The 17,388-nt window shown below is 45.6% G+C and overlaps 1 protein-coding gene across 1 annotated transcript; it reads left to right on the top strand.

Moving 5' to 3' along the window:
* The first annotated feature begins 2,953 nt into the window (after window positions 1–2,953).
* esr1 (estrogen receptor 1) lies at window positions 2,954–15,736 on the top strand. Its single transcript, XM_076272723.1, has 4 exons — window positions 2,954–3,089; window positions 13,576–13,709; window positions 14,543–14,726; window positions 15,374–15,736. The coding sequence occupies exons 1-4, from the start codon at window positions 3,016–3,018 to the stop codon at window positions 15,579–15,581; spliced, it is 600 nt and encodes a 199-aa protein (XP_076128838.1). The 5' UTR covers window positions 2,954–3,015; the 3' UTR covers window positions 15,582–15,736.
* Window positions 15,737–17,388: the final 1,652 nt, after the last annotated feature.

Below are 17,388 nucleotides of genomic sequence, written 5' to 3'. Positions count from 1 at the left end.
CGTTAGGTGTCGCTAAAGAACTCCCGTAACTCTCGCTACTTAACAGTAATTGCGCATGACATTAATGAATCCGCACACGAGTTTTATGTATTTTTATACCGTGTATTCTCCGTGTAAATTCATGCACCGAACCGTGACGCCCGTACCGTTTCGGTTCAATACGAATACATGAACCGTTACACCCCTAGTATGTATGATGTGTGTGTGTGTCATATGTCTGTGTGTATGTGTGTATGTGTATGTATGTGTGTGTGTGTGTCATATGTCTGTGTGTATGTGTATGTATGTGTGTGTGTGTGTCATATGTCTGTGTGTATGTGTATGTATGATGTGTGTGTGTGTCATATGTCTGTGTGTATGTGTATGTATGTGTGTGTGTGTGTCATATGTCTGTGTGTATGTGTATGTATGATGTGTGTAAACTACTGGACACCTTCATTTCCTTCGGGATCAATAAAGTTCGGGATCAATAAAGTATCTCTATCTATGTATCTAAACCAGCTCGTCCACATGAACGCCTGGGCCAAGAGGTGGGCACTGCAGATAGCCACCCTAAACTACCCTCAGACGAGGGCAGATATCCACCCTAAACTACCCTTAGACACGAGGGCAGATAGCCACCCTAAACTACCCTCAGACGAGGGCAGATATCCACCCTAAACTACCCTCAGACACGAGGGCAGATATCCACCCTAAACTACCCTCAGACATGAGGGCAGATAGCCACCCCAAACTATCCTCAGACGAGGGCAGATAGCCACCCTAAAGTAGCCTCAAACGAGGGCAGATAGCCACCCTAAACTACCCTCAGACAAGGGCAGATAGCCACCACAGGGCAGATAGCCACCCTAAAGTAGCCTCAAACGAGGGCAGATAGCCACCCTAAACTACCCTCAGACAAGGGCAGATAGCCACCAGGGCAGATAGCCACCCTAAAGTAGCCTCAGACAAGGGCAGATAGCCACCAGGGCAGATAGCCACCCTAAAGTAGCCTCAGACAAGGGCAGATAGCCACCAGGGCAGATAGCCACCCTAAAGTAACCTCAGACACGACACATTAGTAATTCTTGCACGAGAACTGGCCTGCCGCTTAGCCACTGTTGAACTTTGACCTCGCCGCACTGTAAATCATATATTTTGACCGCACCGCACTGTAAATCATATATTTTGCGCTGAGTCCTGCAGCAACCACAACACAAATCTTTGGGACATTACCTCAACCAAGAGCAACCTAGACAAGACAAATCTTTGGGACATTACCTCAACCAAGAGCAACCTAGACAACACAAATCTTTGGGACATTACCTCAACCAAGAGCAACCTAGACAACACAAATCTTTGGGACATTACCTCAACCAAGAGCAAGCTAGCGGCGAGCGCAGCGTGTGCCATGCACAATGTGAAGCCCCCTTAACGCTAGCAACGCTAGCCTAGATCCTAACGCTAGCCCCCTTAACGCTAGCAACGCTAGCCTAGATCCTAACGCTAGCCCTTCTGCTGAACCTGCGTCCACAGTCACACAACCGGCAGCAAAAGATGGAACTGCTAACACTGTGGCTACCAGTGCATTTACGGAGCCTTTTTACTTTGCCTTGGAATGGAATCAGTGGATTCTTCAATAGATTTACATGAAGCACATGAAATGCCGATTGAAACGCAATCCACTCAGATAGGTGGCTACCAGGCTCATACTTCACTTTGAATTATAAAGAGAAATTTGCTTTCATTCCATTTTCGTTTAATAACTAAAACAATGTTTTGGGGGTCTCCAACGTCCCTGGACTTGCTCTCTACTGCCCTCTACAACACTCTAAATCAGGGATGTTGCAGAGGTCCGAAGGCAGCGCTGTCCTCAGTGTTATCTTCCAGGGTCATTTTCTAATGCCTCCATCTCCAAAGCTCTGTTTCCACGTGCTACTGAGTCCACTTCAGCCACGGAACATCTTGGCTCTCCTCGGTTACCATGAGCACTAGACCCTAGTGTCCTTGGCAACAGCCTTGCCTGTGCTTTATTCAGGAGATCGCCATGGCAATGGGGGGAAGTGGGGCAGGAGAGTGATTAGTGCTGTCTGATGGAAACTCTGCTTCGGTGCAGCTGGTCTACAGACAACGTCATTCCATGGGACGGAAACACACACGCACGCACACACACACACACACATACACACACACACCTATGCACGCATACATACACACACACACATACTGTATGTACACACACACACACACCTATGCACGCATACACACACACACATGCACACATTTGTATGTCCACACACACACACACCTATGCACGCACACACACACACACATGCACACATATTGTATGTACACACACACACACACACACACACACACACCTATGCACACATACATACACACACACACACATATTGTATGTACACACACACACACACACCTATGCACGCATACATACACACACACACATGCACACATATTGTATGTACACACACACCTATGCACGCATACATACACACACACACATGCACACATATTGTATGTACACACCCACACACACACACACACACTTATGCACGCATACATACACACACACACACATGCACACATATTGTATGTACACACATTACAGCTATTTATTTCAATCTGTTAACCTCATACTTAATAAAACAACTAACACCAGTTGAACTATAAATGTCCTTAATTAAATGATCATTAAATGCTTATGCAGGTGCAGTGAGTGAGTGATTCAGGTCTTTGTGTCGGCCAGGCCATGTTCTAAATGTGTAGTGGTGCTTTCGGAAGGTGTGATGCTGATTTTGGACAGATGTAACATTGTGATGTCATAGTGATGTCACCCTCATCACTGCTTGTCTTCCATCACCAGGGTGACAGCACCTTTTTGTTGTTGTCTTCCATCACCATGGTGACAGGACCTTGTTGTTGTTGTCTCACTTGTGCTTGGTTGCAGGGTTCCAGGAGCTGTCCCTGCATGACCAGGTGCACCTACTGGAGAGTTCGTGGTTGGAAATCCTGATGATCGGGCTCATCTGGAGGTCCGTCCACTACCCAGGGAAGCTCATCTTTGCCCAGGACCTCATCCTGGACAGGTAGGACAGCTTACCTCCACTCAGGGCTTCATCCATTGTCAACACAATACATATTTATTGTGAGTTCTAGAACTCAGAGCTCTATTGCAGAGTTCTAGAACTCTGATGGGCATTATGCTAGACCTCTAGTTTTGTATTTCTGTATTTTTATGGCCTTTGTGTTCTGAGGAACCATATCTGTAACAGTGGAACTAGGCTTAAAGCGGAATTCCAAGGTAAAAACAACTTAGGGTCTATCTTCGGTAGTTAACCCTTTACCCGCCAAACAACGTCACTGATTCAAACAGACAACAGATCCATGTACGGTGACAAATCTCATTTGTACTCTCCACCACTAGTTGGCAGACACCCAGAGCTTCGATTCAAGCTCAACCTTTTTTTTCAAAGTTTTCAGGAAGCATGCCAGAAACACGCGAGAAACACATGAAGAAGGCGTGCATTTCCTCCATAACGCGGAAGCGATGCGGGCCATAGTTTTGCACAAATTGAAGCAGAAATACACCAAATGTTGAAAAAAAAGTTCACGTGTGATGAAGTCTTGGGTCTTTTATTCACCTATTCTGATTCTAAAGGATACAATCTGCATTTGGGAGGATACGATCGATCGTCTATTGGCAGTGATAGTCACGGAGCGTCTGTGAATGGAGGTGCGTCTTGGCGTCTTTGCGACAGTGTTCACTAAGCATACCATGCTTATTTCGACCCTCTGCCCAACATAGCTGTAGGTGCCAGTGTTTGTGATGTTGGTGCAAGTTCACATGTGATGAAGTCTTGGGTCTGTTATTTACCTAGTCTGATTCTGAAGGAGAATATCTGCCTTTTGGAGAATATGAGCGATTGCCTAGTCACGGTGCGTCTGTGAATGGAGGTGCATCTTTGCGACAGTGTTCACTAAGCATACCATGCTTATGTCGACCCTCCCCAACGTAGCTGAAGGTGGCAGTGGTAATCGTGATGATAGTGTCCGTAATGGACATGGTACAGACAGCAGGGGTAGTAAAAATAGGGCTCTGAAGAACTACAAAGTCACCCGCGATAGAAACTGATTTGACCAGGCTACTTTATTGTATAGTAGAATAGGGTTTGTGGTTATAGTAATAGTTTACTATTGTTGGTTTACATGTGACTGCTTTCCTGTTCAGGTGTTATGTGGGTGAAATTACAAAAAAAGTAAGCAAAACTGCTCAAATATATGTTCAACATCCAGTATTTACTGAAATGTGCATAATTCGAGGTGGTTGTCATCCAGTGACGTCATAATATGCAAATTAGATGCAGAAATTTACCCCCTTCATAAACTTTTGTTCATACTCAATGATTTTCACATTTACAGTAGGACTTTATCTCTGACCACTTTCAAGCCATGGCCTTTTGAAAGTTTGAAAAAATCTAATGATGTTTTTTTTTTTAAAAACCTGGCGCCTAAAGGCTTAACAAGTTCTAACTTCTTGATTGAGAGCAAAATTGACCTTGGCATCTGGGTCAAAGAGCACTAAATGACCTTGGCATCTGGGTCAAAGACCACTAAATGACCTTGGCATCTGGGTCAAAGACCACTAAATGAAACTCAACCTAAAGAAATGTACTCTTAGTCCCATGTCACTCATATATGAAACCCTCCTGCCCTGCCAACTATGCAGATCTGAGAGATATAAAATATCACCAATCCCATATATGTACAGACTTGACGAATGATAACGGATTTGTAGATTTCTCTCGTTTGAGATATATTAGCTTATGTTTTACTGTACATTTTAAGTATTAAAAGTAGGTTCAAGCACAGGTGAGACCACCTGCAAGGCATGTCTGCCTGACGCACTTCCGCTGGAGCCGTTGGATCGGCTGCAGACCCTCCCCTGATATCTCTCCTCCAAAGCCTCGTCTTTTCTGCAGAGCCAGATCCATCTCTCCTCCAAAGCCTCGTCTTTTCTGCAGAGCCAGATCCATCTCTCCTCCAAAGCCTCGTCTTTTCTGCAGAGCCAGATCCATCTCTCCTCCAAAGCCTCGTCTTTTCTGCAGAGCCAGATCCATCTCTCCTCCAAAGCCTCGTCTTTTCTGCAGAGCCAGATCCATCTCTCCTCCAAAGCCTTGTCTTTTCTGCGGAGCCAGAGCCTACAGCATTCTTCAATGACCTCTGCTAGCTTCCGCAGGAAGTGGTCATGGCGCCACCCGTAACGGCAGTGGGTCAGTGCAGTCTTACCGCCGGAGAGGATGTGCCGTAAGCTGGGGCTCTGGGTGTAGTGTTACCGCCGGAGAGGATCTTGAATTTCCCCTTGGGGATCAATATCTATCTATCGATGTGCCGTAAGCTGGGGCTCTCGTGGCTACAAAGTTGGCAAGTCTCTTTTGTGCCATACCAGCTATGCAGGTTCTCTGATCAGGAAACGTGGCCAGGATTGATCAGGATTGGCTCACAGCCCACGTGATGGTCCTGTCCATGAAGGCCTCCCAAGTTGTCCATCTCCCTTGCTGGGATTGGCTCACAGCTTGTCCATCTTCCTTGCTGGGATTGGCTCACAGCTTTGATCTTAAAGCCCTCATCTCCCTCCCTCATGACTTCAGACATTTTTCCTGTGATGCATCCCAAAGTATCTATCTATCTACCCTGCCATGCTGCACCAGCCCCACAACCTCCTGGTGTTTCAGACAAGTTGTGGCCTGGTGTACTGCCTGTGATGCATCCCAAGTTGTGGCCTGGTGTACTGCCTGTGATGCATCCCAAGTTGTGGCCTGGTGTACTGCCTGTGATGCATCCCATTTTTGTCCGGGATGTACGATCTACAAACTTGGGCCTTGTACTACTGGGTCAGATGGGGCAGCTTCACCTTCTTCAGTTTGCCACTGGTTGGTCTGCCAAGCGTGGGATCTCCTTGTCACTGGTTGGTCTGCCAAGCGTGGGATCTCCTCGTCACTGGTTGGTCTGCCAAGCCGTTACCTGAGAAGATGTTGTCCCTCCTGGCTCCTTTGTGGATCAAGAGACTGCGGCACTTGGATGTCCCTATCTTCATCCATCCTGGCCCTATAGGGATATATCTTCATCCTGGTCCTATCCCTATCTTCATCCTGGCCCTATAGGGATATATCTCCATCCTGGTCCTATAGGGATATATCTCCATCCTGATCCTATCTTCATCCTGGCCCTATAGGGATATATCTTCATCTTGGCCCTATAGGGATATATATCCATCCTGGTCCTATCTTCATCCTGGCCCTATAGGGATATATCTTCATCCTGGCCCTATAGGGATATATCTTCATCCTGGCCCTATAGGGATATATCTCCATCTTATAGGGATATATCTCCATCCTGGCCCTATAGGGATATATCTTTATCCTGGCCCTATCTTCATCCATCCTGGCCCAAGTCAGCAGCTCTTCAAGTTGGTGCATACCACTGTGGAGTGTGGTGACATCATCCATGCCGCTGTGGAGTGTGGTGACATCATCCATGCCGCTGTGGAGTGTGGTGACATCATCCATGCCGCTGTGGAGTGTGGTGACATCATCCATGCCGCTGGAGTCGCTGACCTGTCGGGGGACCTGACTCCTCTGACCAATCAGGATGAGCTCAAAGGCTGCTGTGAAAAGTAACCAATCAGGATGAGCTCAAAGGCTGCTGTGAAAAGTAACCAATCAGGATGAGCTCAAAGGCTGCTGTGAAAAGTAACCAATCAGGATGAGCTCAAAGGCTGCTGTGAAAAGTATAGGAGAGATGGAGCACCCCACTGCTACACCTTTCTCCCCCTGGTGCCCCCCAGTTGTAATTTCCTGGGTGGAGTCGCAGACTTTCTGGGTGGAGTAGCAGACTTGGAGGTTGTTGAAGTAGTTGGTTACGAGGCTCTGGGTGCACAGACGAATGTGGAAGAAGTTGAGAGCAAATCTGATGAGCTGAGGGGTATTCCATCAACCTCGCTAATGAAGGCAGCGCTTAACAGAAATAGACTGGCTTGAACTAGCGTAGACTTTCACTTGGGGCTGAAGCTGTTCCATTAACTAAAGTTAGCGGCATCTTGGCCTCGTTTATTCAGCTTCATCTCTGCTCGTGCACGAGGTAGAAAAGTAAACCAAAACAGTAGATTGACGAAAAGAGGACATATGTCATAAAATGAAGGCAATACTAGAGGATGTTTCTGCTGCTCTTACATAACTTGCACCACTATGCCACTTGCTTACTTAGGTCAAACAGAACTACCTCCAACATTTATTGGCCTGACTTTGCACTATTATATTGACTGTCTATGCACAATTGCACAATTTCAACCCAATTTTGCTGCTCTTATTTCTTCATTGTATTTGCCTTCTTATTTACTTTTTATATTGTTTACTTGAATGTTATGTTTGTCTGTGGACTTAATTGGTAAAATATGTCTTGTCTTCACCGTGGGATAATGAGAAACGTAATTTCGATCTCTTTGTGTGTCTGGGCATGTGAAGAAATTGACAATAAAGCAGACTTTGACTTTGATTTGATTTCTGTTGATTTGATTTCTGTTCTGTTCTATTGACATAGAGCAGGGGTGTCCAAACTTTTTTTTAGTGAGGGCCAAATACAGAAAAATAAACAAAGGGCCGGGCCACACACTAGAGGTGACATATTGACACATGACTACTGTGTTGTTACGACCTGGCTCGTTACTCCAGGTCTCAACATAAAAAGGAACACGAACAAACAGTTTAGGTTTTAAATACAGAACTGTTTATTATTAAAGTAAAGTGTCTAGGACTGGTTGTATGGATTAAATACAATGTCAGTTGTGTGTGTTTGCAAAGAGTCAGGTTATTAACTGGAACTACAAGCCCAACCCTGCCCGTGGACTGGCACGACAGGCCTGCAGGTGGCACAGGGGGTCGGAACAGTGTGTATGTCTAACTCACCAGAGAACATTGCACTCAGTGGGAGCAGTGATGCTGCAGTGATGCTGTCCTTTGGATTGAAGGATGGCAGACATGTCAGGAGAAAGTTTGGTGGTTGAGACACGAAGGACTTCACAGAGATGGCTATCAGTCATTCTGGTTCTCAGTCTGCTTTTGTTCTGATTTAACAGAGAAAATGTTTGTTCACACATGTATGTTGAGCTGAACAGGCTCATCATTCTTTTTGCGTTGGCGTCTCATTAGAGGAAACTTGGCACTATTCAAACTCTGATAGAAGTCAGGGAGGGAGAGAAGCTGATGTTGACTACAGAATCATCACATTGCATTTCAATCAGTTCTAACTGCAGACTCTCTTCCACTTCTTCTGCATCCACCAGGAAGGGGGTCGAGAACAGCTTGATTTGTTTTTCAATGACAGAAAAATCTTGGAAACGCTGTTTGAATTCTGTCAACAGAGATGCCATCACAGACACATTGTTCTCCTTTTTAGCAGAAAGGTCGGCCTTTGGAGAAGCAGACTTGATTTCCGACAGCGCAGGGAAGTGTGCAGCATTAAAGCTTCGTAATTGTGTCAAAAAAAACAGGCGGAGCTTTCATGTGCGCATGCAGGTGTGGCGCCAGCTGTTCTGTGCCTTGTAAGTTCTTATTCGGTGTTTTCAGATGATGAGTAAGATCAACTAAAAATGCCAGGTCTGCCATAATCAGTTCATGAAGAGGTCGGCCTCTTTCAAAAACTGGTCGATTTCTGATCTCAGCGAATAAAACCGCTGCAGTACATAGCTGTGGCTAAGCCAGCGCACCTCAGAGTGGTAGAGTACATCCCCGTATTCAGCATCACAGTGGTAGAGTACATCCCCATATTCAGCATCAGAGTGGTAGAGTACATCCCCGTATTCAGCATCAACCTCAGAGTGGTAGAGTACATCCCCGTATTCAGCATCAGAGTGGTAGAGTACATCCCCGTATTCAGAATCAACGTCAGAGTGGTAGAGTACATCCCCGTATTCAGCATCAGAGTGGTAGAGTACATCCCCGTATTCAGCATCAGAGTGGTAGAGTACATTCCCGTATTCAGCATCAACCTCAGAGTGGTAGAGTACATCCCCGTATTCAGAATCTACCTCATAGTGGTAGAGTACATCCCCGTATTCAGCATCAACGTCAGAGTGGTAGAGTACATCCCCGTAATCAGCATCAGAGTGGTAGAGTACATCCCCGTATTCAGCATCAACGTCAGAAAGGAAAGCTTGAAATTCTCTGTGGTACAGTCCTCTAGCTCGAATTATGTTGACAGTTTTTACAACAGTGTTCATCACATCGCCCAGCTGGACAGTCTTGGCACACAGTGCTTCTTGGTGGATTATACAGTGCACCCTAACAGCCTCACCCCCGCTCTCTGTTACCTTGGCGCACCCTAACAGCCTCCTCTCTGTTACCTTGACGACACCATCGATGCCATTCCTTTGCGATCATGGCCGTCATGGCCGGAGCTCCATCTGTTGTTACTCCACAGAGCTTGTCCCACTTAAGCCCCATCTTTTCAACTGCCTCTGACACAGCTTCATATCTCCCTAACCCTAACCCAACTGCAGCTTCATATCTCTACCCGTCGTTGTGCCTTTAAGGCTCATCATATCAAGCAGCTCCTCCGTACAGCAAGAATTATCATCAACTCCCCGCAAAAACAATTAACAGTTGCGTGGTTATAGCATCTGTATTCTCAACGCATGCTATCGAGTAAAAATCAAAAGCACAAGCTTTGTCTCTCAGCTGAAGTTTCAAGTTAGCTGACACGTCCTCGGTTCTCCGCACCACTGTATTTCTGGATAAACTGACGTTGTTGAAATCCTGCACTTTCTCCGGGCACATTATTTCTGTGACTTTGATGAGGCACTGCTTTATGAAATCACCATCTGAGAACGGTTTGCCGTGCTGGGCAATACGTTTAGCGACTTCATAGCTTGCTGTTGTGGCGTTTTCCTGTAGTTTGTTAGCACGAAAAAAAAAAACTGTTGTTGAGCTTACAGGTTAGCTACCATTTGCTTGACTTTCTGTGTTCGTTTGGCACCGGTGTACGATGCGTAGCTCTGATGTTTGGTCTCATAGTGCCGACGGACATTATAGTCTTTCATCACAGCAACATCTTCATTGCAAAACAGACAGACACACTTTCTGTTGATTTCTGTGACAAAATATTCATTTTCCCACCGTGTTTTCTACACTCACTTGCTATTTTTCGTTTCTTGGGTACTGCCATTTCTGCTGACTCGCTTTAAAAGTTTTTCTTTGCTTAAATTTGTTTAGTAGCACCGTTTCCATGACTGGCTCCATCTAGTGTTGAAACTGAGAAGTGCAACAGCGTGGAGCTCAAGCTTCTTGTGCGGACCATATTCAATTATATTTTCAGAATTTGCTGCGGGCCAATAAAAAATGGACCGCGGGCTGTAGTTTGGACACCCCTGGCATAGAGGGTCCCTACAGACAAACCGAAGTATTGTAAACTTTGAAAGTGTACAGAGAGGTGTTCAGAAGACCTGTTTCTGAAGGAAGCAAATTGCCTGCTTCTTCCTGTAGCATCAAATCAGTGGGTGCGTTCAACTTCTAGCATTGTGTAGATCTGGTTGTGTAGATCTGGTTGAACGTACGGAATGAGATTCAGCCAGATCTGCGCAGCACTGATGGCTGTGCCTTGGGTCTCCCTGAGTTTGACATGAAATGGCCGTGCCTTGGGTCTGGACCTTCCTGCCCACTCTTTGGAAGTCATTGTGCCAACCCTGCCAAGTTACAGCGACTCCTGGCAACAAAGACCAAAGCTCCAAAAATAAACCCAAGTAGGAGATTGAGCTGGCGGCAGTGAGTGACAAGGATGCTCTGTGCAAGGCCATGTCACGGGCATGAGTGTGTGTGTGTGTGTGTGTGTGTGTGCATGTGTGTGTGTGTGTGCGCGTGTGTGCGTCACGGGCCATGTCACGGGCGTGTGTGTGTGTGTGTGTGTGTGTGTGTGTGTGTGTGTGTGTGTGTGTCATGGGCAGGAGCTCGTTTAGAAAGCCTGGCACTGGAACAGTCTTCACAACCCCTTTGCTATTTCAGACTCACAAGGAACAAATTTAATCAAAGCCATCATCATCATCATCATCATCACCATCATCGTCATCATCATCATCATCACCATCATCATCATCCTTAAGAGAGATGGGAGATGGGGGAGTGAGGGGGAGAAGAACAGAATAAGATGGGGGGATGAGAATGAGAGAATGAGATGGAGAGAGAGAGAGGAGATGAGAAAGAGTGAGATGGAGAGATAGAGAGAAAGAGAGTGAGATGGAGAGAGAGAGAGAAAGAGAGTGAGATGGAGAGAGAGAGGAAGAGATGAGAAAGAGAGTGAGATGGAGAGAGAGAGAGAAAGAGAGTGAGATGGAGAGAGAGAGGAAGAGATGAGAAAGAGAGTGAGATGGAGAGAGAGAGAGAAAGAGAGTGAGATGGAGAGAGAGAGGAAGAGATGAGAAAGAGAGTGAGATGGAGAGAGAGAGAGAAAGAGAGTGAGATGGAGAGAGAGAGGAAGAGATGAGAAAGAGAGTGAGATGGAGAGAGAGAGGAAGAGATGCTACAGGCAGAATGAGATAAAGGGGGGGCATGTGATTTACAAGTGCTGCCTGTACTCTTCTGTGTGTGTGTGAGTGTGCATATATGTGTGTGTGTGTCTGTGTGTGTGTGTGTGTGTATGTGTGTGTCTGTCTGCGTGTATGTGTGTGTGTGCAGTCTGTACCTTCCTGCCAAAAGAACATAGCATGAGGCAATCTGGCAGTGTGTGAGTGTGAGGGAAGGAAAGAGAGAAACGAGGGGCAGGAAGGTAGGAAGGGAGAGTACAGTGGGGGGGGGGGTAGGAAGGGAGAGTACAGTGGGGGGGGTAGGAAGGGAGAGTACAGTGGGGGGCGGGGGGTAGGAAGGGAGAGTACAGTGGGGGGGGGTAGGAAGGGAGAGTACAGTGGGGGGGGGGTAATGGGGGGGGGGCAGGAAGGGAGAGTACAGTGGGGGGGGGTAATGGGGGGGGGCAGGAAGGGAGAGTACAGTGGGGGGGGGGGGGGGTAATGGGATGGTATGCCCCCATATGCTACTGGAGCGAAATTAAATTGAGCGGAAGTTCATAGACGGTCGAAGGCAGGCTACATGCAACCATGCTGAGTAAAGCAATGAAACCCTTGTAGTTATTTTTTAGTAAAGCAGTCCTTTGATGTGCATGTTTTCACAAACTTTTGTATGTTTTCAAACATGTTGGTGTGCCCTATGACCCCAAAGTCTGGCATGACCGGGCCTCAGATCAAAGAAGTTTGAGAGACGCTGTATTATGCAACCAATAAGATGCATCTATTTTAAAAACATGCCATATTGTATACGTTAAAAACATGCCATATTGTTTACGTTAAAAACATGCCATATTGTTTACATTAAAAACATGCCATATTGTTTACGTTTTGTTAACAGCTGCTCTTTCCCACGCCCCCCTCTCCAGACCACAATAGTGTAACTCCGGTGATTTTAAACTTCAAACAAGCGTCCACCCATCAGGAAGAAGACGATAGCTAATGACGCCTGGCCAGACTCTTTGCACGAACAGAAGCGAGGGTCATCAAAGGGTCAAGAGTCTGGTTTACGAGGCTAGGTTGCATGATGCTTGCATGAGAATTATATGGGTGCCATTGTCTTGGGATGTTTCCTTCATGCAAGCATCATACACTGAGAAAATATTTACATGCATTTTAATGAAATCTCATTTACATTTTTGAATGTAAGGATTTAGGAAACACAATACCAGCTTTTGTGTACTGTATGTAAACCACTGATCTGGAAATCTTTATTAAACAGGAAGAATAATTATGCTACAATAGCTTTTGGCCACATTATATTCAAATATGTCTATACAATACTCAGTGCTACACAGTATATATCCAGTCTCTGCTCTGTTTTTCTGGAAGTGGCAAGAATCTGCTTCGTTCTATTAAATGTCGTTACCTCGTAGCCTTCCAACAGGCTGAAGCAGAGCTTTGCAACATTATTGAGTGGTTTCAGTTTCTCTCGTGCAGACGCGCACATGCATGCTTTGAATGAATGCTCATACATACCACTACCACTTAATTTTAGGCTTCTATGTTTGATGACACCAAATTAGCAAGTGTTTCATCCTGATTGTGGAAAAGTTTGTTTTCTTTTTCTGACGGTCTGCGGTTCATTGATCAATTGTGCAGCAAATTATCAGACGAGTGACGGAAGCACCAGGCATTACATACTAGTGCTGCATTTTGAGAAACGCTGGCGTATTACATACTAGTGCTGCATTTTGAGAAACGCTGGCGTATTACATACTAGTGCTGCATTTTGAGAAACGCTGGCGTATTACATACTAGTGCTGCATTTTGAGAAACGCTGGCGCATTACATACTAGTGCTGCATTTTGAGAAACGCTGGCGTATTACATACTAGTGCTGCATTTTGAGAAACGCTGGCGCATTACATACTAGTGCTGCATTTTGAGAAACGCTGGCGTATTACATACTAGTGCTGCATTTTGGTAAGGTTTTGTTGGTGAAATGTTGCTCTCTGGTGCCCTCCGCAGGAATGAAGGGAACTGTGTGGAGGGCATGGTGGAGATCTTTGACATGCTCCTTGCCACAGTAGCTCGCTTCCGCACCCTCAAGCTCACACCTGAGGAGTTTGTGTGCCTCAAAGCCGTCATTCTGCTCAACTCAGGTAACCGGCTGGATGTTTCCCTAGTTCAGTAGACACACACACACACACACACACACACACACAGACACACATACAGGCCTGATCTTCTAGTCCTCCAGTCCACAAAATCCTGATCCTTTATTCCTCAAGACTACACATACATGATGATCCTCCAGTCTTCACACAAAGCTGATCATCTAGTCCTCAAGTCCACACAGACCTGGTCCTCTAGTCATCTAGTACACACTTCTGGTCCTCTAGTCATCTAGTACACACTTCTGGTCCTCTAGTCATCTAGTACACACTTCTGGTCCTCTAGTCATCTAGTACACACTTCTGGTCCTCTAGTCATCTAGTACACACTTCTGATTCTCTAATCCACACAGACCTGATCTTCTATTCCTGAATTCTACTCAGTCCTGATGCTGTAATCCTTACAGTTCTCAAGTAATCTACTCTTCTGGTCCACACACAGACCTGATCCTCTAGTCCAGGCATTTCTTGTGGTTAATGCTACCTGATAATGTGCCATTATTAGTGTGTATAACTGAAATCAGTGTGAATGTTTCAGTCATTCACACTCCATCTGATTTACCTATAAACACCAAGAGCGTCACAGTTTTTTTTTGATCTCCTCTTGTCTCTCCCCTCAGCATTATAGTTCAGTAAACAGTGATTCTGGGCCTGATACTTGAACTTTTATTAAAAACAATGATGAATAATTATTCTATTTGTGATTCAGGAACAGAGCTATAGATCATTTAAAGGATTCAGCTCAGAGTGTTCTGCCCCCCCCCCACGTGGTGCCTTCCCCTTGTCCTCGAGCTCAGAGAGTTCTGCCCCCCCCCCCCCAGGTGCCTTCCCCTTGTCCTCGAGCTCGACGCAGCCACTCCAGGATGGCTACAGCGTGCAGTGCATGCTCGACAACATCACCGACGCCCTCATCTACTGCATCAGCCAATCAGGCACATCTGTGCATCTGCAGTCTCGCCGGCAGGCTCAGCTCCTGCTTCTGCTCTCCCACATCAGGCACATGAGGTAAGGAGTGTGAGGCAAGGGTGCAATATGAGGAGGCAAGGGTGCAATATGAGGAGGCAAGGGTGCAATCTAAGGGGGCAAGGGTGCAATCTGAGGAGACATGGGTGCAATCTGAGGAGACAAGGGTGCAATCTAAGGGGGCAAGGGTGCAATCTAAGGGGGCAAGGGTGCAATCTGAGGAGGCAAGGGTGCAATCTCAGGGGGCAAGGGGGCAATATGAGTAGACAAGGGTGCAATCTGAAGAGACAAGGGTGCAATATGAGGAGACAAGGGTGCAATCTAAGGAGGCAAGGGTGTGATCTCAGGGGGCAAGGGTCCAATCTCAGGGGGCAATCTCACGGGCAAGGATGCAATCTCAGGGGCAAGGGTCCAATCTCAGGGGCAAGGTTGTGATCTCAGGGGGCAAGGGTGTGATCTGAGGAGACAAGAGTGTGATTCTGTGTGTTCTGTGATCTGTGTTCATCCACAGCAGTAATGAGTGTGTTCTGTGATCTGTATTCATCCACAGCAGTAATGAATGTGTTCTGTGATCTGTGATCTGTGTTCATCCACAGCAGTAATGAATGTGTTCTGTGATCTGTGATCTGTGTTCATCCACAGCAGTAATGAATGTGTTCTGTGTTCTGTGATCTGTGTTCATCCCACAGCAACAAGGGCATGGAGCACCTCTACAGCATGAAGTGCAAGAACAAGGTGCCGCTGTACGACCTGCTGCTGGAGATGCTAGATGCCCACCGCCTCCATACCCCAGGGAAGGTGGCACCTGACTGGGCTCAGGATGACAGGGCATCCCCCCTCACCCCCAACCATCCTGTGGTCACCGGACCGTACTGCTTCTTGAGCCCTGCGGTCTAGTAGTCCCCCCCACAGCACCACAGGCTCCAACCCAGAGGCAGAGGACTCCAGAGATGCGTCCTTGAGTTCTGCACAGAGGAACATGTGTAGACAGCAGAACATTTACATGTGTAGACAGCAGAACATTTACATGTGTAGACAGCAGAACATTTAAATTCGGCCCTGGCAATTTTCTCCTGGACCGGCCCACTACTGGACCGACGGAACCCCCCCCCCCCCCCCCCCACACACACACACACACACACACACACACAAGCCCACCGATACCAAAATCCCCCCCTGATTCCCCCCCATAAATAACAAACACACAGTATCATGCTGTAGCAACACTTCATAAACTGAACCCAAACATTTAGATTTGGACCTATAGGTTATTATATAATCAGTATTGTAATTTCTGTCAACTATGACGATCTCCATGCATGTTCAGCAGCCTATATTTTTCATTTAGTCAAGCAGTGACATGTGGTTTAATCAGTGTTGGCCATTTAGCCTATTAAAACTATATAGTAAAAAACAATACAATTTGGCCCCTGTCGTATACCATATGCAAGTTCATGTAGTGCAGTGCTTCTCAAACTTTTTCAGACCAAGGACCACTTAAGCAATAAATAGAAACCTCACGGACCACCTACTGTAATAGGTGTAGCTAAAAAAAACAGTAGACCTACTTCAACAGTATATTACACAATAGGCATACTCACTGAACAACCTTGCTTATTGTCTTGGCACCTTGCTTATTGTGTTAGAGGATTCATATGATTTAAACTGGCATAGGTTACATAGACAGTGTTGCAGAACTGTTTGGATTTACATACAAGTTGGTTCAATATTGCACACAACTTATTTATATTTTATCACGTCTGCTCACGGACCACTTGAGATAGCTTGCGGACCACCAGTGGTCCCCGGACCACACTTTGAGAAACACTGATGTAGTGTGATCAAAATTAAGAATAAATCAAGAATTTACATTTACATTTAGTCATCTAGCTGATGCTTATCCAAATGACTGACAGAGCTTTCAATTAACCACATTATAATCAATAGGCCAAAATTATAATTGTGTATCTGTGCCAAAATTCGTAATTCAAGTCCAGTGCAGACCTGAATAAGAAAATCATACGGCTATGTATCTTGAAGTTCCAGTATGTGAGAGACTTGACGTGCCTTAATATCTCCAACCTCAAGTATGCAGCTAATAAGGAAATAGAATTGTTATTTAATTAAACAAGGTGAACTTCTCCCCACTGTGGAATGCAGAAAAGGATGCTACAAGGAAGGGAATTCAAACACACTCAACACCTTACCATCTATTGATGTCATTGTGGTTGAGATATCTGACATTTTTTTGTTAAAGATTGGCATGGAGACAATGGGACATGGTTACCTTTGTCAGTGTCCTTATGTGAACTTTCACAGGTCAACTTGCTCATCTTTACTTGCGTACCACTTCACACCAGTGCTTCAGACCAGGGCTGATGCTTCAGCAATAGCCGTCACTGAAAAGCTGTAAGTGTTGTTGAACACAGCTGTTCTCACATTAGCTGATTGCGATAAAAAATAAACCATTGTTGCCTAATTACCAATTATTCATTACACCTGTGTGTAGTATCTACTTTTTTTGTGTTTTTCACATTTAGTATTTTGCAGTATTTTTAAAATACAAAAATACACACCAATAAAGTATTTTGATACAAAATACAGAGCCATTTCCTTCAACCCAATAAAATACAAATGACAAAATACTATTTTGCATTTGAAACACATATTACATGTTTCAGAAATACTACCCATCCCTGGGAAC

This window comes from Alosa pseudoharengus, unplaced genomic scaffold (genome assembly GCF_046254945.1).
Source record: "Alosa pseudoharengus isolate Yale_2024_CS ecotype anadromous, Long Island Sound unplaced genomic scaffold, YU_APseudo_1.1 YU_APseudo_1.1_scf_7, whole genome shotgun sequence".
In the NCBI taxonomy this organism is placed as follows: Eukaryota; Metazoa; Chordata; class Actinopteri; order Clupeiformes; family Clupeidae; genus Alosa; species Alosa pseudoharengus.
This window is presented reverse-complemented; position numbering and strand designations above follow the sequence as displayed.